General features: G+C 54.8%; 1 protein-coding gene across 7 annotated transcripts in view; it reads left to right on the top strand.

Moving 5' to 3' along the window:
• The window catches only part of ZC3H4 (zinc finger CCCH-type containing 4), a 42,336-nt gene extending 23,836 nt beyond the window's left edge, over nucleotides 1-18,500 (top strand). For 5 of the 7 annotated variants that reach the window (XM_061172796.1, XM_061172799.1, XM_061172801.1 and 2 more), the window contains 5 exons: nucleotides 647-756; nucleotides 9,323-9,687; nucleotides 9,913-10,256; nucleotides 13,154-13,405; nucleotides 14,633-18,500. In XM_061172796.1, coding sequence (XP_061028779.1) covers nucleotides 647-756; nucleotides 9,323-9,687; nucleotides 9,913-10,256; nucleotides 13,154-13,405; nucleotides 14,633-16,152 — 2,591 coding nt within the window. In that variant the 3' untranslated portion in view covers nucleotides 16,153-18,500. The remainder of the gene's footprint in view (nucleotides 1-646; nucleotides 757-9,322; nucleotides 9,688-9,912; nucleotides 10,257-13,153; nucleotides 13,406-14,632) is intronic. The other 2 variants (XM_061172797.1, XM_061172802.1) reach the window with 2 other exon arrangements.
• Nucleotides 18,501-21,489: the final 2,989 nt, after the last annotated feature.

Here is a 21,489-nt window from a genome sequence, read left to right as displayed (position 1 = left end):
TAACCCTCACATCTGCCCTGTGATGGGTCTGCTCTTCCTAGTCTGCAGATGACTAAACGGAGGCACACATGTTATATGTTCCCTTTACATATACAGTTGACCCTTGAACAACATGGGTTTGAACTCTGCAGGTCCACTCAGAGATTGGATTGTTTTCAGTAGTAAATACTGCAGTACTACACGATCTGTGGTTGGTTGGATCCACAGATGCAGAACTGAGGGTATGGAGGACGGATTATAAATTATACTCAGATTTTTGACTGAGTTGGCGCCCCTAACCCCCATATTGTTCAAGGGTCAAGTGTACTCTCGAGACTGGCTTATACCATTGCCTGTTATCTTTCTGAGATTTTTCAAATGGCTGTGTAACCATGGGCAAATCGTTGAACTTTTCCCCTCTTCCTGTTGAGTGAGGATCTGAGGACACAGCCTCAAGGCCAGTGTGGTGGGGCGGGAAGCACTCCAGAGTGGGGGTGTCAAGAACTGGGGTCTCATCTTGGGTCAGCTGCCAACCTGCTGTGCAGCTCTGAGCCAGTCACTTCGCCTCTCTGGGCCTCAGTTTCCTTGTCTCTAAAACAGAGGGGCTTGGATTCTGTCCTTGGGTGGGTTTCATGAGGTGAGGCATTTGCCTTAACTTGCCGTGAACGTGATTTTCCGTGTAAGTTGTACCACACGACCGGGAACTGCATCAACGGCGATGACTGCATGTTCTCTCATGACCCCCTGACCGAAGAGACCAGAGAGCTCTTGGACAAGGTAACGTCCAGGCTGACAGCAGCCGTAGCTAATGGGGACCAGGAGGTGCACCTGCCACGGGCCTGGCACTGCAGCCCGCCTGTCTGGCCTCTGTGCAGGACCAGAATCCCCAGTTGTGTTGATTGGAGCTGGGCCATGTTCAGGAGGAAATGGGGACTGTATTCTCTGCAGGGAGAATTGAGGTGATCACATGTGTGTCTTCTCTCCGGCCGGGACGGTTTTCCCTGGAGGGGCGGCTCCTTAAAAGGAATGTTGCGTGGTGTGTCTCCAAACATACCTTGTGATTTCTTAACTGTCCTTTAGAGAGAGCCCGTGGTATACAAAGAGGAGGTGAGACTTCGGATGGGTTCTGTTCTTTAATTATTTTTTAAGTTATTTTTTTTATTTTTGGCTGTGCTGGGTCTTCATTGCTGCACGTGGGCTTTCTCTAGTCGCGGTGAGCAGGGACTACTCTTAGTTGCAGTGTGCGGGCTTCTCATTGCAGTGGCTTCTCTTTTTTGCAGAGCACGGGCTCTAGGCGTGCGGGCTTCGGTAGTTGTGGTGCCTGGGCTCTACCGCGCAGGCTCAGTAGTTGTGGTGCACGGGCTTAGTTGCTCCGCGGCACGTGGGATCTTCCCGGACCAGGGCTTGAACCCGTGTCCCCTGCATTGGCAGGCAGATTGTTAACCACTGTGCCACCAGGGAAGTCGCTGGATGGGTTCTGTTTTGATGGAAGGGTCAAATGTTTCTTTCCAAGTCTTAAGGATTCTTTTATGTAGTAGAAAAAGTATGGGGCAATTGGAGGCTCTCACGATGGGGAGACTTCCTCCAGTGAGGTGTCAGGGCTTCCTTACCAGCCAGATGACATTTGAAACTCATCCTCATGTCTGTTGTTCTCCCTGAGGAGTCAGGCTGAGGACTTTGGGGCCCCCGGTTCCTGTCCTTGATTTTCTGACATCCATCACAGGGTGAATGGGTGCGAGAACACGTGTCCTTTCACATGACGGCTTTCCTGCCTTCTCTCTGGTTCCCAGAAAGTTTAAGGAGATTGGCTGTTTTTTGAGAATGGAAAGAATCGGTACCTCAGCCAGGTTCAGGAATCCGCCCATGTGGGCCGGGGCTGCCTGAGGGGTTGAGGGGAAGCCCTGCACAAGTAAAGCAAGAGAACGTCCACTCCTCATTGGGAGAGCATTCATGGAGAAAGTTCTCATCTTTGCCAGGCCCTTTGGCCTATTATCCTAGGAATAGGATTTTGTAACTGGTAGCTGTCTGGAATCTGTGAGTCATTCTCAGGGTAAGGAGTGGGAAAAGTCATGGCGGCTTCATTTCTCATTTGAAGAACTAAAGAATCTCTGACTGAGGACTGCCCCCTGCTGGTGGTTCAGAGTTTGCTCTCTAGACCAGTGCTGTCCAGTAGGAACACCACAGAGCCACAAATTTAAATTTTTAGTAGCCACATTAAAAAAGTAAAAAGAGATGAAATTAGTGTTACCAGTATATCTTATTTAGCCCAGTATATCCATGTCCAAAGTACCAATTCAGCAGGTAATAAATGATGAAATAATTACGATATTTTGGGGGTTTTTTGTTTTTTTTTGTACCAAGTCTGAGCAATCTAGTGTTTATTTTCTACTTATAGCCCCATTTCAAGCACCCAATAGCCACACATGGCTAGTGACCACTATATCGGACAGCACAGCTCTAGACACCCTAATAACTCAAAGCAAATCAAGGTGGCACGTTTCCATTTCTGGCCACAAACATTTTGAGAGCATCAGTAACATCCCCTATCTAAAGTCAAGTCTCAGTAGGTTAAAAATGAGTGTTGAACCTGGAAAAACCATTCCAGAATCGAATTTGGGTGGTCAGAAAGTAAAACTTAAACCTTTACAATGGGCCCAGAGTAACCCTGATCAACATGTGGGGTCAGCCATTTCCTTCTCTCCTGGACAGAGTTGCAGCTTGATCAACTAGGGCTGGGGCCTGAGGCTCCTGGGCAGCCCTTGGGTCCAAGCTGTGAGGACAGGGCCTTCGTCATCCTCTCCTGAAATGTCTGTGCTCTCTTTTCCACCCTTTTCTTCAGCTTTATTTTCCTGCTTCTTGGTGACATTTCTGTCTGTCCAGATACATCAGCTTCCAATCATCCACTCTAGGTTTGAGACGTGCTTGCCTTTGGGGCTGTCAGTGACTGTAACGTGAGAGCGAGTGGCAAGAATAATGCAAAGAATTCCGTCCACCTGGATTCCTCTGTCAGCATTATTTTGCCCCCTTTGCTTTATCACTTTGCTCTCGTTTATTTTTTTTCCTTGAGCCATTTGAAAATAAGTTGCATACATTATGGTTCTTTACCATTAAATCCTTCAGTTACTGTTTTATACATATACTGTTTTATAGTCAGGTTTGTCAAGGTATAGTTTGTATCCAGTCTAAAAAAAAAAAAAAGTGTCCCTGTTTAGTTCTGTGAATTTTTTTTTTTTTTTTTTTTTGGCTGCGGTGGGCGTCATGCAGGATCTTAGTTCCCCAACCAGGGATCGAACCCATGCTCCCTGCAGTGGAAGCGCAGAGCTCTAACAACTGGACCGCCAGGGAATTCCCTAGTTCTGTGAATTTTGACAAACACAGAGAGTCATGTGACCACCTCACAGTCTAGGTAGAGGAAATTCATTCTTTCACCCCCAAAACCCCTCCCCTTTTGTAATCAGTGCCTCTCCCATCTCCAGCCCCTGGAAACCACTGATCTGTTTTCTGTCCCTGTAGTTTGCCTTTTCAAGAAAGTCATATAAATAGACATATGGTATGTAGCTTCTAAACATGTGTGCGGTTTATATGGCCTTTTGTTTTTTGTTTTTTTATAAATTTATATATTTTTTTAATTTATTTGTTCACTGTGTTGGGTCTTCGTTGCGGTGCGCGGGCTTCTCATTGCGGTGACCTCTTGTTGCGAGCGCGGGCTTCAGTAGTTGTGGCATGTGAGCTTCAGTAGTTGCGGCTCACGGGCTCTAGAGCGCAGGCTCAGTAGTTGTGGCGCACGGGTTTAGTTGCGCCACGGCATGTGGGATCTTCGCGGACCAGGTCTCGAACCCGTGTCCCCTGCATTGGCAGGCGGATTCTTAACTGCTGCGCCAGCAGGGAAGCCCTGTAATAGCCTTTTGAATCTGCCGTCTTTCATTCTGCCTAAGGTGTTTGAAATTCATCCACGTTGTTGCAAGTATTGGTAGTTCATCACTGTTTGTTCTTGAGTAGTACTCCACCGTGTGGATGATCTGAGATTGTTTATCTAGTCACCAGTTGAAGAACATTTGTTATCAGTTTGGGGCAAAAGCTTAGATTTTTTTTTTTTTTGTCCATGTTGTACAGGATCTTAGTTCGCCTGTAGGATCTTAGTTCCCCGACCAGGGATCGAACCCGTGCCCCCTGCAGTGGAAGCCCAGAGTCTTAACCACAGGACCACCAGGGAATTCCCAAAGCTTAGAATGTTTAACAAATGGACATGAGCTTATTTCCTTGGCCCAGTGAACCTTGGCCCACATGTCTATGTGTATCCGCAGGTGTGGCCATCCTTTTCCATTGAGAGGATGCCTTTGACTTTTGGAAACCCGGGAATCATTCAGAATCAGTGTTGGCGGGGGAGGTTGTGGGACCCAGCAAGGCCCTGGTTGTGTGGTGTGAGGGAGCTCCTTGCTGCAGAGGCCCAGGAAGGGGCGCGAGGGAGTTTCTAGGGGTAGATGTGCTGAAGGACTGCCTGGATGGTTTGGGTTCAGCTTTTCAGGGTGGGGGTGGGGTGTTGACATCTCCTATGTATCTTATGCATCAGTGTTCTGGGCTCTGATGCGATTCAGCCCCTGCTTTTGAGGCAGCACTTGCGGCCCAGTGGGGGTGGCGGGTAAAGAGATAAGTGCAGGGAGCTGGCTGTGTCCCGTGCTGGAGTCCTCGTCGGGGCGTCGTGGGGTCTGCGCGAGGGGTGAGGGGGGTGAAGTCCTGGAGCGGGAGCCCACCGTGAGGTGAGACTTCTCCCCAGCGTGGAATGGGTGTGGAAGCCCCGATTGCGGGGCACAGTGGGGAAGCGGAAGTGACGGGACCCAGGGAGGTGAGTGTGAGAGAGAGGGGGCCCGCCTTGCCTGGGGACCGGCGATACGCTCGTAGGGGCTGTCCTGTGGGCCAGTGCTTCAGTTCATTTGGTCACTGAGTTCATTGCGTGGCCCTATGTGTTGAGCACCGTGCCAGGCTGGGGGTGGCAGTGGAAGGATCACCTCAGCCTCTGTCCCCCGCGCAGGGGCCATTGGTTGGGTGTTCCCGAGTGCGGAGCCGTACAGAGATGTGTGACCCTATCTCGGGGGCGAGGGGAGTGTGGCGCATTTGGTGGCTGGACCATGGCATCCCCTCCCTGGGCGGGGAGGAAGTTGTGGTCAAGTTTGTTCCTGTTTAATGAGGTATAGCCTCCTCCTTAGGTTTTACCTACACCTGAGGGCATTTCGTTGCCATTGAGAGGATCTAGCAGTGCAGGGCTTTTGGCTCTGTGACCGGAGGCTGCTCTGCCTGAGTGCGAGTGCAGAGAGGCTGGGGCAGGGTCCTGCTGAGAGAAGGTGGGGCCCAGGCCGGAGGGCGGGGCTGAGCTGGGCAGCAGCTCCAGGGCGGAGTTTGGGGGTGGGGATAAGAGAAGGGAGGTGTGCGGGGTCTGCCCCTCACAGCCCAGCTAGTGGCCTGCGGAGGAGCAGGAGGCGCGTGGAATGAGGTGCGGCCAGATGGAGATGGTAGCTGTAGCTCTGGCCAGAGAGGTGGTGTGGGAGCCCCAGCCAAAGGCCGGGGCGGGGAGGCGGTGTGCAGGGGAGGCGAACCCAGAGGAGCACCAAGCAACTGGGTAGGCCCGTCAAAGCCTTAACTCCTTTAGTCCCCTGTGCCCCACCCTCTGGAGCCCGGGGAATGCAGGGGAAGGTGCGCTTGTCTGTTTTCTTTGCTCATTTATTTAACAAATGTATGGTCACGCCTGCTTTGTAGCAGGCACTGTCCTGGGCACCTGGGGACGCAGTGGTGAGGAGACAGGATCCAGTCATCAGGTAGACGCCGATTACACACTGGGATCGGGGCAGTGGAGGGAATGTGCAGGGAGCCCAGAGGCCCTCAAACAGGCTGCCATGGGGGGAGGCTCAGTGAGGAGGTGACACTCGCTGGCCCCCGGTGAATAACAGGCAGAAAGGAAGGGCCGGAGGCATGTGCTGGGCCGGTGTCACAGTGCGAGCAATAGCTACACACACGATTGAGGGACCAAAAGGGGCCAGCTGGCTGGAAGGGAAGCGGGCGGAACGTGGGGCAGTGGAGCAGTCAGGGCTGCCTCTGTGGCTGCGGCCTCTCCCCCGCCCCCGAGAGCAGTGCTAAAAGACACCATGAGGTGCGGGGCTCTCTCAGCACAGCTAGTCTCGGGCAGCGTTTCCCACACTGCGGTGGACACGTGTGAAATGTGGTCCTAGTTCAGCGGGTCCCCCTGTGCTGCTGGCCCACAGACAGACCACACCTTGAGTAGCAGGGCTCTAAGGGACAGATGTTTTCCACTGATCAGACTTCCAAGTTTTCCATCCCCCTTGAAGCCAAATTCTTCTTGGACCCTGCGTCCCTGGGTCCACATACCGTTGCTGATGGTTAGGAGGGAGAAAAGCTGGGAACTGCCTGACACCCGCCAGGAAGTCCTGCCTCCGCCACCCACGCCGCCACCACCATCCCTGGGCGGAGGAGCAGGAGGAGGAGTTGCCTTGAGCAGTGCTGAGGCTGAGGTGCCGGGGCATCTCAGAGCCCCGCGTTAGGATCCACTCAGGCATGTGTGCCGAGGTCCCCAAGGCCACCTGGGCCCAGGTTGGACAATTTGCTGGGGACACTCCCAGGGCCGAGCTGGCTGAGATTTAACTCCAGCGAAAGCACACAAAGCAGAATGCACAAAGAGAAAAGGCAGGCGGTAAAGGCTGAAACGAGGTACCAGCTTCCAAGAGTCCTCACCCCCTGGAGTCACATGGGACGTGTATAACTCCTCAGGTTGTGACAGAACGTGTAGAACGCTGTCCACCATGTGCGTGCAGTAGAGACTCAGTCAGTGCCCGGGGTTTTTATTGAGGGCAGCCTCTGCCTGGCACGTACCAAAATCCCAGACTCCCAGAAGGAAAAGGGATGTTCCGCAGAAAGCATGCTGTTTGTGCAAACGGTTTAGACACAGTGAGCCCCTCTTAGCAGTCAGGGAATCCTGGGAACCCTCTCGAAATCCAGGTTCTCAGGCACCAGCCAAAGACCAACATTGCAAGCTGGCCTTCCAAGAGAAGCAGGCAGGCCTGCAGTGTTAACTTCTGCCTAGGATCCTAATTGGTGAGACGTTCTGCTTGAATCCAGACTTTGGAATTGTCCACCTACCCTGTAACAGGCCTTATGGTGGGCCCTGCGGGTCTTGCCCTTGTGGAGTTGGTAGTCGTCGGGCCAGGAATAAACAAAGATACAACTAAATGTAAAATCTTACAAAGCTTGGCAGTGCTTTCAAGGGAGCTAATGGTGTTCCAGTAGTAAATACAGGAGACCTGGCCAGTCACTCTGAGTTGACCTTTAATAAGAGACCCCAGCAATTGGGGGATATGGAGCCATACATTAAGAATGGAGGGGAAAACAAATGCCTGGGGAGAGGCCTGGTCCAGGCCAGGACCCTGCTGGGGAAAGAGCTTAGCTGTCCGCAGAACTGAAACAGAGCTGGGTGCTTAGGGTGGAGGAGTCCGCACACCATAGAAGGAAATGAAGCTTCCAGGGTGCTGTGAAGTCCTCCCCAGACACCCAGCCCTGCTGTCAGGCCCTGTGGGTCCTCGTAAGTGATTGGGTTTTGATTGCAAGTGCGGTGAGGGGCCCTTAAAATTCAAACAGAACAATGAACTTTCTTTTTTTTATATAAATTTATTTTATTTTTATTTATTTTTGGCTGCGTTGGTTCTTTGTTGCTGCACGTGGGCTTTCTCTAGTTGCGGTGAGCGGGGGTTACTCTTCGTCGTAGTGCGTGGGCTTTTCATTGCGGTGGCTTCTTTTGTTGTGGAGCACAGGCTCTAGGCGTGAGGGCTTCAGTAGTTGTGGTGCGCGGGCTCAGTAGTTGTGGCTTGCGGGCTCTAGAGCACAAGCTCAGTAGTTGTGGTGCATGGGCTTAGTTGCTCCACGGCGTGTGGGATATTCCCGGACCAGGGCTTGAACCCGTGTCCACTGCATTGGCAGGCGGATTAACCACTGCACCGTCAGGGAAGCCCAGAACAATGAACTATTAATCAGCCATGAAATAGATAAAATAGATGATACAGCTACAACATGGATGAACCTTGAAAATGTCATGCTAAGTGAAAGAAGCCAGTCACAAAAGGCCACAATATTATAGAATTTCGTTTCTATGAAATGTCCAGAATAGACAAATCCATAGAGACAGAAAGTAGATTGGTGGTTGCCAGGGGCTGGGAGGGAGCAGGGCATGGGGAGTGACTGCTTAATGGGTATGGAGTCTTCTTCGGCACTGTGTTAGAACTAGATAGAGATGGTGGTTATACAACATCGCGAATGTACTTAACGTCCTTGAATTGTCCACTTGAAAATGGTGAAATAGTACATAGTATGTTGCATGTATTTTGCTGCCAAATAAGAATGGCTCCCCTGTCAGCTGTTGACCGAGAAGGGATGCGGCAGTGGTATGGGGCGATGACTTTTGTGCCAGAGAGGCTTTGTGGTCGTTGGCCTGATGCTGTAAGGCAGCAGTCCCCAACCTTTTTGGCACCAGGGACCGGTGTTGTGGAAGACAATTTTTCCACGGACCCGGTTGGGGATGGGGGATGGTTTCAGGGTGATTCAAGCGTGTTGCATTTATTGTGCACTTTATTTCTGTTATTATTACATTGTAATATATAATGAAATAATTATACATCTCACCGTAATGCAGAATCAGTGGGAGCCCTGAGCTTGTTTTCCTGCAACTAGATGGTCCCATCTGGGACTGATGGGAGACAGTGACACCCGAAGTGTGTTGCTTATGTCCAGTCTACTCCGTAAGATGCACCTTAATTGTCACTTGCCACTCACTGATAGGGTTTTGATATGAGTCTGTAAACAACCGATTTATTATGGTCTCTGTGCAGTCAAACCTCTCTGCTAATGATAATCTGTATCTGCAACCGCTCCCCAGCGCTAGCATCACCGCCTCAGGTCCACCTCAGATCATCAGGCGTTAGAGTCTCATAAGGAGCGCGCAGCCTAGGCCCCTCGCATGCGCAGTTCACAGTAGGGTTCGAGCTCCTATGAGAATCTAACGCCCCCGCTGATCTGACAGGAGGCCGAGCTCAGGCAGGAATGCTGTAAATACTGACGAAGCTTTGCTTCCTTGTCTGCTGCTCACCTCCTGCCGTGGGGCCCGGTTCCTAACAGGCCACAGACCAGTACCAGTCCGTGGCCCGGGGGTTGGGGACCCCTGCTGTAAGGGCCTCAGGGTATTGAAGAGTTATCCTCTGCAAATTCGGCTCTCAGCCCTGGAGGAGTGCATTCCAACCCGCCTCCTCCCCTGTCCTGACTCTCACTGTTTTGTCCTTCTGGCCCGCAGATGTTGGCTGATGACGCAGAGGCAGGCGCCGAGGATGAGAAGGAAGTTGAGGAGCTGAAGAAGCAGGGCATCAACCCCCTGCCCAAACCACCCCCTGGCGTGGGCCTCCTGCCCACCCCGCCCCGCCCACCTGGCCCCCCGGCCCCGACCTCTCCGAATGGCCGGCCCATGCAGGGTGGCCCCCCGCCCCCGCCCCCACCCCCGCCTCCGCCCCCCGGCCCCCCTCAGCTGCCCATGCCCGTGCACGAGCCGCTGTCCCCACAGCAGCTGCAGCAGCAGCAGGACATGTACAACAAGAAGATCCCCTCCTTGTTTGAGATCGTGGTGCGGCCCACAGGACAGCTGGCTGAGAAACTGGGTGTGAGGTGAGTGCCTGGGGGCTTTTCTGGCCTCAGCCAGGCTCCTCTGTGCCAGGGCCCTGTGGCCTGGAACCTAACCAGGCCAGCATCCTGCCTCTCTCCAAAGCCCTCAGAGGCCTGGTCTGGAGCCCTCTGCTGCTCAACCATGAGCCGGCCTCTGTGTCTCCTCAGGGATGTGGCTGCCACCCTTCCTCTGCAGCCCCTCTCACGGGCACCATTTTCTCCTTCCAGGTTCCCTGGACCCGGAGGACCCCCAGGGCCGATGGGCCCCGGGCCCAATATGGGACCCCCGGGGCCGATGGGGGCCCCGATGCATCCTGACATGCATCCCGACATGCACCCGGACATGCACCCTGATATGCATCCGGACATGCACCCCGACATGCCAATGGGCCCTGGCATGAATCCTGGCCCGCCCATGGGACCTGGTGGCCCTCCAATGATGCCCTATGGTCCTGGAGACTCCCCACATTCTGGAATGATGCCCCCCATCCCACCAGCCCAGAACTTCTATGAAAACTTTTACCAGCAGCAAGAGGGCATGGAGATGGAACCAGGACTCATTGGGGACGCAGGTATGCAGGGCTCAGGGTGGGGGCCAGCTGGGGCTGCTGGGGTCTGCACAGTGGAATGTAGTCAGGAAGATTTGGTTTTCCTTCCTCGGTCTGAGTCTTAGAAAACATGAATCCAACTCCATCTCTGTCCCGTGAGTGGTTGAACGTTTTCAGTGACGTGGGATTCACTGCCCTGTTGAGTCTAGGAGGAGTGTTATGATTGCCATCACTATAACTTATTTAATTTCTGTAAGTTTTGCTTGGTATGTGTGGAGTGGGAGCTTGGGAAGTTAGAGGGACGGGTGTGGAATGGTGTTGAACTTCCAGGCTGAGGTGCCCTCAACCAAAGCGGCCTCCTTCTGGGGTGGTTCTTGGCTTGGAGCTGCCTTGCGACTCTGCTTGTTCTGTCCCCACAACTGACCATCTTCCTTCTTCCTTTCCTTCCTTTCTTACAAAACGAGAACATGTGTTGGTAACAAACTAAACGTCCGACAGTCGGATGCTTGGACGACAGTGCCGCGTCAGTAGGAGGTGGTGTGCAGCCCTCAGAAGGACGAGATGTGTCATTGTTGCCAGGGGCCAGGCGTGCTTCTAGGCGTGGGGTCAGAGCAAGCAAAGCACGTAGTCCTTGCCTTAACTTCATTTGAGTGAAGGGAGACCGACAAGAAATGTGCAAACAAGGGCGTCAGGTCATTTCGGCATTGGGCATTGCTGGCGGTGAAATGGGGCACCGTGTGAGGGTGACGGGTGGAGGCCGGACCGGCTGGGTGCGTCACAGCCAGCGGAGGCCTGTCTGAGAGGTGAAGGCGGGGAGGGAGTCGTGGGCTTGGCTTAGGTGGCAGCTGCAGCAGGTGCGGAGGCCTCAGCCAGTCACCTTGTTTGTGGAAAACAAAGGTGTCCATGTGGCTTGGAAAGGGAGGACGGGGGAGAGAAGTCCCAGCACACAGGACCCTGCGGGCCATGGCGAGGTGGACTCGGTGGAAGAGTGACGGGGATAGTGGAGGAGCGCAAGGGCGATGGATGCGAGTAGGGGCCGGAGGGGAATCTTGGGAGCTTGTGGGCTGCCCTTGAGTCGCCCTGGGCAGAGGTGAGGTGGGTGGCAGCTGGGAGAGGACAGGGAGCCGCAGGGCTAGGTGTGGAGGTGGAGCCATAGGGCCAGCGTGGCCAGGCGGCGGGGGCGGATGGGGGCGGCGGGGGCGGATGCCGGCGAGTCGCTCTGGGTGTCCAGGCCGAGCCAGGTTGGGGCAGGGCAGCACTTCTGCTTTGGCCACGTTAAGCATGAGGTGCCCGTGCAGACGTCAGGGAGCTGACCAGGCTGGAGGTCAGTGTGGGAGTCTTTGGCATCTCAGTTGTGTTCAGAGGCATGAGAGCAGGTGTTTGGGGCAGGGAGCCAGGTGAGTGACATGTTCTCAAGTGAGAAAAGCAGGCGACCGGAGGGGGCTTCCTCCCCCTTTAAACAACGTGTATGAAACGTGCATGGAAAAGGTCTGGGTGGGGAAGAAAACCCGAAAGTCTGTCAAGCTGATAACAGTTGGTATCTCTGGAGTAATTCACTCTAATGCCCATATCATGAAATCTACCTTTTTAGTACTATTCAGTTGTTTTTAATATATTGAAAATAGCAGAACCGTCAAGAAATTCACTCTTGAATTCTGTGCAGGGGGGACTGGGTGGGACCGTTGTTTAAGGCGTGTCCTCACCTCCAAGCCAGGGTGTGGCTCAGAGCAGACTCGCCCATCAAGTTCACATGTTGTGAAGTTCAGGGGCTAGAAGAAAGTGACCTTTCACTTTATGCTTTATACACTTTGTGTATGACGTATTTACAGATTTAATCACTTTAATCCTGAAAGTTTAGTTTAAGTTACAGATTCACTTTCTTGGTAGTGCTGGCCACATTTTGGCTGCTCAGTAGGGGAGCCACATCATCTCACGGTGCAGATAGGGGATATTTCATCGTTGCAGAACGTTCTGTGGGACAGTGCTAACTGGACTTTGTCTCCGACCCACACACACGCGCGCACACACGAGCCTCCAGGCGTGTCGTTGAAGATCTGCCCACGATGTTCCCCTCGTCTTTGGCTCTGACTTGGGTAGGGTAGCATTTGTGAAGGGAGGTGGCTAGTGCCGGGTGCCTGCCCGCCCTTCAAGAATGAAGGCAAGCCCTTCCGCCTTGTGCTTCCTAGATGCTGTATGGGAGAAACACCCCCCCCCCCACCCCGTCCCTTTAAATGCAGCAGCACGCTCATAAACGTTTGTGGAGTTAGGAACCCATAAAGGGAGGAGGAGGAGGAATCACCCGTCAGCCTCTGGGTTGACATGTAGCCATAGCAACATTGTGGTGTATTTTCTTCTCTTCTTTACTAGTCTTTGTTTACCATGGTTGAACTCATATTCTGAGCTCACTGAGAGATTAGGGTGTGTTTTTCTTTATTGATTATTTATTTATTTATTTAAAGAAATCATAAAATTAATGCTCATCAAGAGTAATGAAGACAGATCAGCAATGTGTGGAGTAAAAAGTGAAAGAGCCCTCAGCCCCTCTCTCCTGTTCTCATCCCCAGAGGGACTGTTTTCTGTCTGTCTTTTCAAAACCTTTTCTTTGTGTTTTACAAACATCCGTACGACGTTCCATCCTGTTTTCACCTCATGAGCATTTGGCCATGTCACTAAACCTCACCGTGAACCCCATTCTCAGTGGCTGCATCCTAGGTGGGACCCTCCCCGCCCCCCATTGGCTGCTCCGTCCTCCGCTGCTGGGCTTTCCGTGGGGCCCCTCCTGGGGAGGGTAGGAAGGGACGGGCTACACATTCTCACCCATCGCCATCAGGGGGTGGTTTTCCAGTTAAGGGCACGGGTGGGTCGGAGTCGGTGCCGTGAGGCCCTGCCCGACATGAACCCTCGGTTCTTCCCTGCCACAGAGGACTACGGGCACTACGAAGAGCTGCCGGGGGAGCCTGGGGAGCACCTCTTCCCCGAGCACCCTCTGGAGCCTGACAGCTTCCCTGAGGGAGGGCCCCCAGGCCGGCCGAAGCCGGGCGCCGGTGTCCCCGACTTCCTGCCCTCGGCCCAGAGGGCCCTGTACCTGAGGATCCAGCAGAAGCAGCAGGAGGAGGAGGAGAGAGCGAGGAGGCTGGCTGAGAGCAGCAAGCAGGACCGGGAGAACGAGGAAGGCATGTGTCCCCCCCAGGGACAGGGGCCTTCCCCGACGGGCGCAGGCCCCCCGGGCCGCCGTGCAGGGGAGAGGTGGGGAGCACCTAGGTCGGGTTCTGTGTCAGAAAGGGACCTGTGGCCGGGGAGGACCCCTGCCCAGAGCTGCGGAGCTGCTGGGGCTGCTGCATGTCCCTGAGAAAATTAGACGTCGGGGCTGCCCTTCTGTGTCGTGGGGTTCGGGAGAGACCCTGATGCCATCGAGGAGGGAGGTGGGCTGGTCCCTGGAGGAGACAGCAGGCAATAGGATTCACCCCCTGCACCCTTACAGAGGAGGCTGTAGGGAGATTCTCAGTCCCCCTTTCCCCAGACCATGTTCTCGGGAAGCCAACAGATGAGAGCTAGTCATCGACATAAACCAGTAATAATCACAGGCACAGCTGCCAAGTCTCATGGTGCCGTGCCAGTGACCTGATGGTATCCACCCCGGGGTGAAAGGGGGCGGACAAAAACGGTATCTAGAACCTGAAGCCAAAGGCCATGGGTGGCCCTGACCAGAGCCGAGGAGCAAGTGGGACAGTGAGAACAGGGGACAGCCCCCTCCTCTAGGGGCTCCGGTTGCACCTGCCTAGAAAGTTGGACGTGGGCTAGCTTCTGAGTCTGCCCACCTGGCCCCGCCTCTTATCAGCTGGTGACTGCCCTGCCCTGGGTCGCGGGAACGTTTTGAGGGGCCTGGGAGGCACGTGTCTGTGAGCCCCAAGCGCAGTGAGAGCCAAGGCAGCAGTAGCTGTTCACAGGCACTCAGCCTGCCGTGCTGGGGCCTGAACCTGCCCAGGAGGTGAGGAGGTGGCGGCAGAGCCCTGGGCTCGGAGTCTGAGCTCAACCCTGGCTCCGCCCCCTATCTTATGGCACTGTCTGTGCCTCTGTTTTTCTCATCTGTCAAATGGGCGTGATGATGACGCTATATCCTGGGTGTTTGTGACAAATAAGACAAAGCACTTAGAATGGTGCCGGTATGCGGGGAAAGGTCCATAAATGATAGCCAGAGACCTGCCAAGATCGGTGCTTGGCCTGCCTGAGCTCACTGGCTCTTCGTGGCGTCCTGTGGTGGGGGTGGGGTGTTTTAAGAGAGGAGAAACAGGTTCTGAGAGGTAAGAGGCAGGGGAGTGGGCTGCCATGGGGTCCACGAGGGCTGGCGGCGGATGTGGTGGCCGCTCACCCTCTCCCTGCGCCTTTCTGCTTTTTCTCAGGTGACACTGGAAACTGGTACTCAAGTGATGAGGATGAGGGTGGGAGCAGCGTCACCTCCATCCTGAAGACCCTGAGGCAGCAGACGTCCAGCCGACCCCAGGCTTCCGTCGGGGAGCTGAGCAGCAGTGGGCTGGGGGACCCCCGCCTCCAGAAGGGACACCCCACAGGAGGGCGGCTGGCTGACCCCCGCCTCAGCCGGGACCCCAGACTTACCCGCCACGCCGAGGCTTCCAGCAGTTCAGGCCCAGGTGACACAGGACCCTCTGACCCTCGACTGGCTCGCTCCCTGTCCACCCCCAAGCCCGAAGGCGGCCTTCATTCCAGCCCCGCAGGCCCCAGTGGCTCCAAGGGGTCTGGGCCACCCCCTGCAGAAGAGGAGGAAGGGGAACGGGCCCTTCGGGAGAAGGCTGTGAACATTCCCCTGGACCCCCTCCCTGGGCACCCACTGCGGGACCCGCGATCGCAGCTGCAGCAGTTCAGCCACATCAAGAAGGATGTGACCCTGAGCAAGCCAAGCTTTGCCCGCACTGTGCTCTGGAACCCTGAGGACCTGATCCCCCTGCCCATCCCCAAGCAGGATGCAGTGCCCCCCGTCCCCGCGGCCCTGCAGTCCATGCCTGCCCTGGATCCCAGGCTGCACCGCACCACCACCTCGGGCCCCCCCAACCCCCGGCAGCGCCCAGGCACCTCTACAGATCCCAGCACATCTGGCTCCAACCTGCCTGACTTTGAGCTCCTCTCTCGCATCCTCAAGACTGTCAATGCCACTGGCCCCTCGGCAGCCCCTGGCCCCGGTGACAAGCCCAGTGACCCCCGAGTGCGGAAGACACCCAGCGACCCCCGGCTGCAGAAACCAGCAGACTCTGCTGCCTCCTCCCGGGCGGCCAAGCCTGGCCCCACCGAAGCGCCCTCTCCAGCTGCCAGCCCCAGTGGGGAGTCCTCCCCGCCAGCCACCGCCCCCTACGACCCCCGCGTGCTGGCAGCCGGAGGCCTGGGCCAGGGCAGCGGGAGTGGGCAGAGCAGCGTGCTGAGCGGCATCAGCCTCTACGACCCCAGGACTCCCAACGCCGGTGGCAAAGCTGCAGAGCCGGCCGCTGATGCAGGCACCCAGCCCAAGGGCCCTGAGGGCAACGGCAAGAGCTCCGCCACCAAGGCCAAGGAGCCCCCATTTGTCCGCAAGTCTGCCCTGGAACAACCTGAATCGGGGAAGTCCGGGGCAGATGGGGCCGCAGCCACGGCCACAGACAGGTACAACAGTTACAACCGGCCCCGGCCCAAGGCCGCTGCGGCCCCCGCCGCCGCCACGGGCGCCCCGCCAGCAGAGGGCGCTCCGCCCCAGCCCGGCGTGCACAACCTCCCGGTGCCCACCCTCTTCGGGACCGTGAAACAGGCACCCAAGACGGGCTCCGGAAGCCCATTTGCTGGCAACAGCCCGGCCCAAGAGGGTGAGCAGGACGCTGGGTCCCTGAAAGATGTTTTTAAAGGCTTTGACCCCACTGCCTCCCCCTTTTGCCAGTAGTGTTAAGCCGAAGTCGAGCGCTCCCTGCACCCAACCCTTCCCAGGGCAATATTTAAGGGCAGCAAGCAGAGTTGGGGACTTGGGGGGAGGGGGGAGGGGGTCTGGGTGTTCTTTCCTTTTTTCCTATTCTTTTTTCTTTTCTCCCCCCCCCCTTTTTTTTTTAAAGTAGTACTTTCTTTGAAACATATAAATTGTATATAACCATCTTTAACTTCTGGTCAGTGCTGCGGGGCTCCTAGGCTCCCGCCGAGAAAACCTACATGTGCATGTGTACAGTTGCGAGTCCCCTGGGTCTCAGCCCCAGCTGGCACTCCACCTGGCCTGGCCAGGCCTGATTTTCAGGGACTCCTTAAAGGCTGGGGCCCCAGTTTGGTGGCTGGGAGTCTGGTGGGTTTTCTGGGCAAAGCTTGGCCCCTCCCCCCCATCCTACCCCCCCCCCCCAGGACAAAGGGAACAGCAGGCATCGAGAAGGCACTGAGCGCTGCTCACCCTGTGGTGCATGAGCAAGAAGAGACGGAGCCGAGATGGTGGGCAGGAGCCGCATGGAAGCAGTTCTAGGCATTTCTGCGTCTCCTCTGCAGTGTGCAGGCCATGATGACCCGCTTCAGGGGCCAGCGGAAGTGAGAAAGTGTCAAGACAGAAGGAAAAGAGAAAGAGCCTTCGGAAGCTGCCTGGGCCGGGAGAAACAAAGTCCTTTTCCACTGCTGTCTCATCTGGATTCACACACCGGCCTCCTTGCCATCCTCCGTCCAGAGTTCATCCCAGAGCAAATGGCACCCTCCAGCCTGCGACAGAAGACTCCGGGTGAGAAATGGACCTGGAGTCGGCAAGGCTGGTGTGGCCAGGAGCTGCCTGCGAGAGGCAGAGCGCGCGCTTTCCGTCGGCTTAGCCCGTCCCGTCCTGTCTTGTCCCGGCCGTGCCTTTCCCCCTCGTGCTGGGCTCTGTCCTGGGCTCAGAAGGCAAAGCTCCCAGTGAGCCGGCCCCGGCCCTCTGGGGACAGTTCAAGGATCCATGGCATGGCCACGCCACCAGGCTCCTGATGGAGGGATCCCTGGGTGGTTCTCGGCAAAGTGTTTTGCTTTCTCCACTTTCTTCACACCTCCTTGCACCATATTTTTAGGGCCCGTGGTTTTGGTGTGTTTGGTTTTCTTCCAAGCCAACAGGTGCATGGGTTTGAGGCGTGTACAGAGTTGGATTTGTGGCTACTTCCAGGAGGGGGCCTGAGGACATGGTGGGAGACTAGCCAGGGCAGGGTGTGGGCTGCTGGGCCCTCTCCAGGAGAGGGACTGGGACCCCCACTGTGGGCAGGGGCCATGGGACCCAAAGCCTGTATCCTACTCTCCTCATCCGGCTGAGCCGGGAAGGGAGCATAGATGCCTGCCCAGGCTCCCCCCCACCTCCCCCAAGACCCTGGCTGAGGTCCCATCCTGTCCACAGAACCCCAGAGGAGGCCCACCCCGTGGACGTGGCCTGAGGGGAACTGGGCAAGGCCTGTGCGGCCAGGGCTCCTTCCCGCCTGTGTGTCAGTACTTGCCGGCTGTCTCCTGCCTTTTTCCTCCTCATCCCACCATCTCAACCACCTCGCTTAAGGGCCCTGACTCTTTCTTACTAATAATGAGGAAACATGGTGTCCCAGCCAAAGGGTTCCCCCTCCCACCTCCTTGGGGTAGGAGGTTAAAGAGGGTTCAATACCAAACGCCCTGCCCCAGAAGAGAAATAGTCATTGAGTTTGGGGCCAGGAGCAAGGGCGGGAGAGGCAGTGCGCCATGATCAGGTTGGTTTGGTTTGTCTTTGTGTCTTTTTGTTTTGTTTTAAACAATCATCAGTGAGATTTTTCTTCAGCCACCAGTGTTGGCCTTGAAGCAGAGGGCTGCAGCCCTTAGTGTTTGTAAAATAAGAAAGAATACACAGTGTGGCTGTGGTTGGGTTTTTTTTTCCCTCCTTTGAGAATTTTTTTTATAAAAGCAAAATTAAATACTTTTTTAAAACTGAAATCTGTGGATGAAATAGAAGCTGGAACCCTCCTCTTGGAATATTCAGCCTAAGAACCTCATGGGACTATGAATTCACCCGAAATTTTCATTTGCCATCAGGCCGAGCTTTTAAAGAAAAATTGTTCTCTAACCAGGATTGTAACAAAAGTGTAAATACTATTTCAGAGTTGAAAGTTGATGGTGCAAATATGTATATAACGTACTGTATTTTTACAATGATCGTCGCATGACTCTATTCCACCCCCTTTTTGTACTCCATATCTGTCTTCCAGAAACGTCACCTGCCCTTTCTCCTGTGGTCTCTTAATCCAATAATTGTATTACTGCCATTAAAGGATGCAGTTATTTTAAAAAGCCTGTGGGTCTTGTTTCTCCGTGCTGCCCCCACCATCCCTTGCCCCAGAAATGACGGGGCGGGGGTGAAACCTTGAAACCAGGGTCTCGGTGGCCAGTCCCAGGGTGACATTCATGGTGACACTGTGGGAATGGTGCCTCCCAACAGCCTCAGCTTCCCTTAGCGGCTGACGACTGCATTCCACAGTGCCTGAGCTCTGGCTCCGGGCCAGTCTCAGCCTTTAAGGACACAGGTGGCCCACACAGGCATGGTCCTGCCCCCGCACAGATCACAGAAGAGGCCAGTGATGAACTCAGGACAACTGGGCTGGCTTCTAGGGATGAGAAATGGGAGCCCTCCAACTGCTGAAGACTGTTTGTGTCACCTCAAAATTTATATGTTGAAACCTAGTCGCCCAATGCAATGGCGTTTGGAGGTGGGGCCTTTGGGAAGTGATGAGGTCAGGAGGATGAAACCCTTAAAGAATGGGGTGAGTGCCCTTATAAAAGAGACCCCACAGAGTATCTTCGCCCCTTCCACCGTGTGAAGATGTGGCAAGAAGACAGCCATCTGGGAACCAGGAAGAGGATCTTCACCAGACACTGAATCTGCTGGCACTTGATCTTGGACTTCCAGTCTCCAGAACTGTGGTATTTTGTTATAGCAGCCCCAGCGGACTCAGACATTACCCACTTGTTAACCAGGGGTCTTCTCGGGGGAAGCCGCACTCTGCGAGGGTGAGAAGGGAGCAGGACTTGGCCTGGAGAGTAGCCATGTCTTCTTTGGAATTGCGTTGGTTTCTGTGTTTCAATGGGCTTGTTTTAATTTTCCATGGCTGCCATATAAATTATAGAAGCCAAGTGGTTTAGAACAGGAACTCAGGGAGGGGGGGGGGAACAAAAAACAAAAACAGGAACTTGTTACATTAGTCCTGGAAGTCAGAAACATGACACGTCTCACTCAGCTAAAATCTAACGGTTGCCAGGGCTGCCTGCCTTTCTGGAAGAACAGGGAGATTCTGTTTACGTGTTTTTTTTCAGCTTCTGGAGGCCACCCACCCACGTTGCCTCGTGGCCCTCTTCTGTCTGCAAAGCCAGCCACATCACATGTCTCTGGCCCTTCTTCCATTGTCACATCTTTCTCTGACCACAGCTGGGAAAGGTTCTCTGCTTTTAAAGACCCATGTGATTAGATTGGGTAATCCAGGATCATCTCCCCATCTCAAGATCCTTCATCACATATGCCGAGTCACTTTTGCCATGTAAATTACATATTCATGGGTTCTGGGATAAAAACATGGACATCTCTGGGGAGCCGTCCTGCCCTTTAATTGGGATCCTGGGTATTTCTCAGAGAAGGGTTCTCACAGCCCTTACACTGGTTGCTGGTCTAAGCAGGTAAGCTCTAGGTCTCGGTCAAAAATTCAGGGTTCAGCCTTTGAATTTCTTCTAATTCATCCACATCGAGTAAGGATGATTTCACCTGTAACTCAAAACTCCAACTCGGGGACTTCCCTGGTGGTTCAGTGGTTAAGAATCCGCCTTCCAATGCAGGGGACGCAGGTTCGATCCCTGGTTAGGGAACAAAGATCCCACATGCTGCAGGGCAACTAAGCCCGCGCGCCACGAATGCTGAGCCGACACACTCTGGAGCCCACGTGCCACAACTAGAGAGAAGCCCACGTGCTGCAAGGAAAGTTCCCGTGTGCCGCAACTAAGACCCGACGCAGTCAAAAGTAAATAAATATTTTTTTAAAAACCCAAAAAACTCCAACTCAGCTGCCTTAAACAGGCAGGAGTCCATCATCTTAGGTAAGAAGGTAGGGTGGTTTCAGGGTTGGTAAAGTCAGAGTTAACTCCAAATTCACTCAGGTTCAGCCCGTCTTTCCACACTGCCGGTCTGGGGCAGCAGTACCCCTCGTGATGGCAAGATGGCTAGAGCATCTTCCAGCCTTCACCTCCTCACCCAGCCAAGTACAGAAGCAGAAAAGAAACTTTCTATGTATCTATGAGCAAGGAAACGCTTCCCGGAAGTCCCTCAGTCTTCCTTTCAGGTCTCATTGGCTGGATTAGATGGTGTGCCCCTCCCTACGTTGGTCCATGGCAAGAGGGGAAATAGAGGTCTGACATCTGGTTCTTAGACTAAGCAAAGATCCAGCGTCCTGGGGCCGAGCACATGGCTGCTTGGAAGGTGAACATGCAAACACCTGTGGGGCTCGTGCAGGAAGAAGGCGGCGCAGGAGTTGGAAGCCGCAGCGGCGGTACAGGCATCATTCAAGTGTTTGGGGCATGGACCTTCTCTGCACCAGAGCCTGTGCTTGGCACCGGGCTCCAGCAGGAATGACCCACTGTCTGGGGTGAGGTGTGCAAGGAGAAGGAAGGTGGCACCTGGGGCTTGGGAAGTTGGCAGGTCCTGGAGAGCCTTGAAGGCTGTGTTACAGACATGGGCAGGGAAGAGCTTGTATTCAAGCAACGACTGGAGTCAGAACGTTCCATCTGGCGGAGGGGTAGGACATGGGTTGGCCAGGGCAAGATGGGGTGGGGGTAGGGCGAGTGGGGAGCCTGGTGGGATGACAAAGCAGGAGGATCAAGGGGCTAGGCATCAGAGGGATTTGAGACTCAGAGAGTAGCGCACATAGGCGTTGTAACTGGGTCAGATGTGGCAGGTGACAGAGATGAGGGGTCAGGACAGGATGTCTGAGGCAGCCCAGAGGAGGGCAGTTCCCTTACTGAGGTGGCACATGGGAGGAGGAGGTGGTCTCGGAAGGGGCTGAGTGCGGCTTTGGACCTGGAGCTCTGCGCTGCAGGCTGTGAGAGGCCCCTCCACAGAGCTGGTCATCAAAGCTGCAGGAACGGATGGCGTCACTCGGGAAGCACGTGGAGCTCTGAGCAGCCTCGCTGTTGGAGGAAGAAATGGAAACTGAAACGGGACAGGAGTGGCCATCAAGCATCGGCTGGTGAGTGGGGCTGAGAGCCTTCCAATGGGACGTTGGGAACAGCAAAGAATGCC

The sequence above is a fragment of the Eubalaena glacialis genome, chromosome 18 (genome assembly GCF_028564815.1).
Source record: "Eubalaena glacialis isolate mEubGla1 chromosome 18, mEubGla1.1.hap2.+ XY, whole genome shotgun sequence".
Taxonomy (NCBI): domain Eukaryota; kingdom Metazoa; phylum Chordata; class Mammalia; order Artiodactyla; family Balaenidae; genus Eubalaena; species Eubalaena glacialis.
This window is presented reverse-complemented; position numbering and strand designations above follow the sequence as displayed.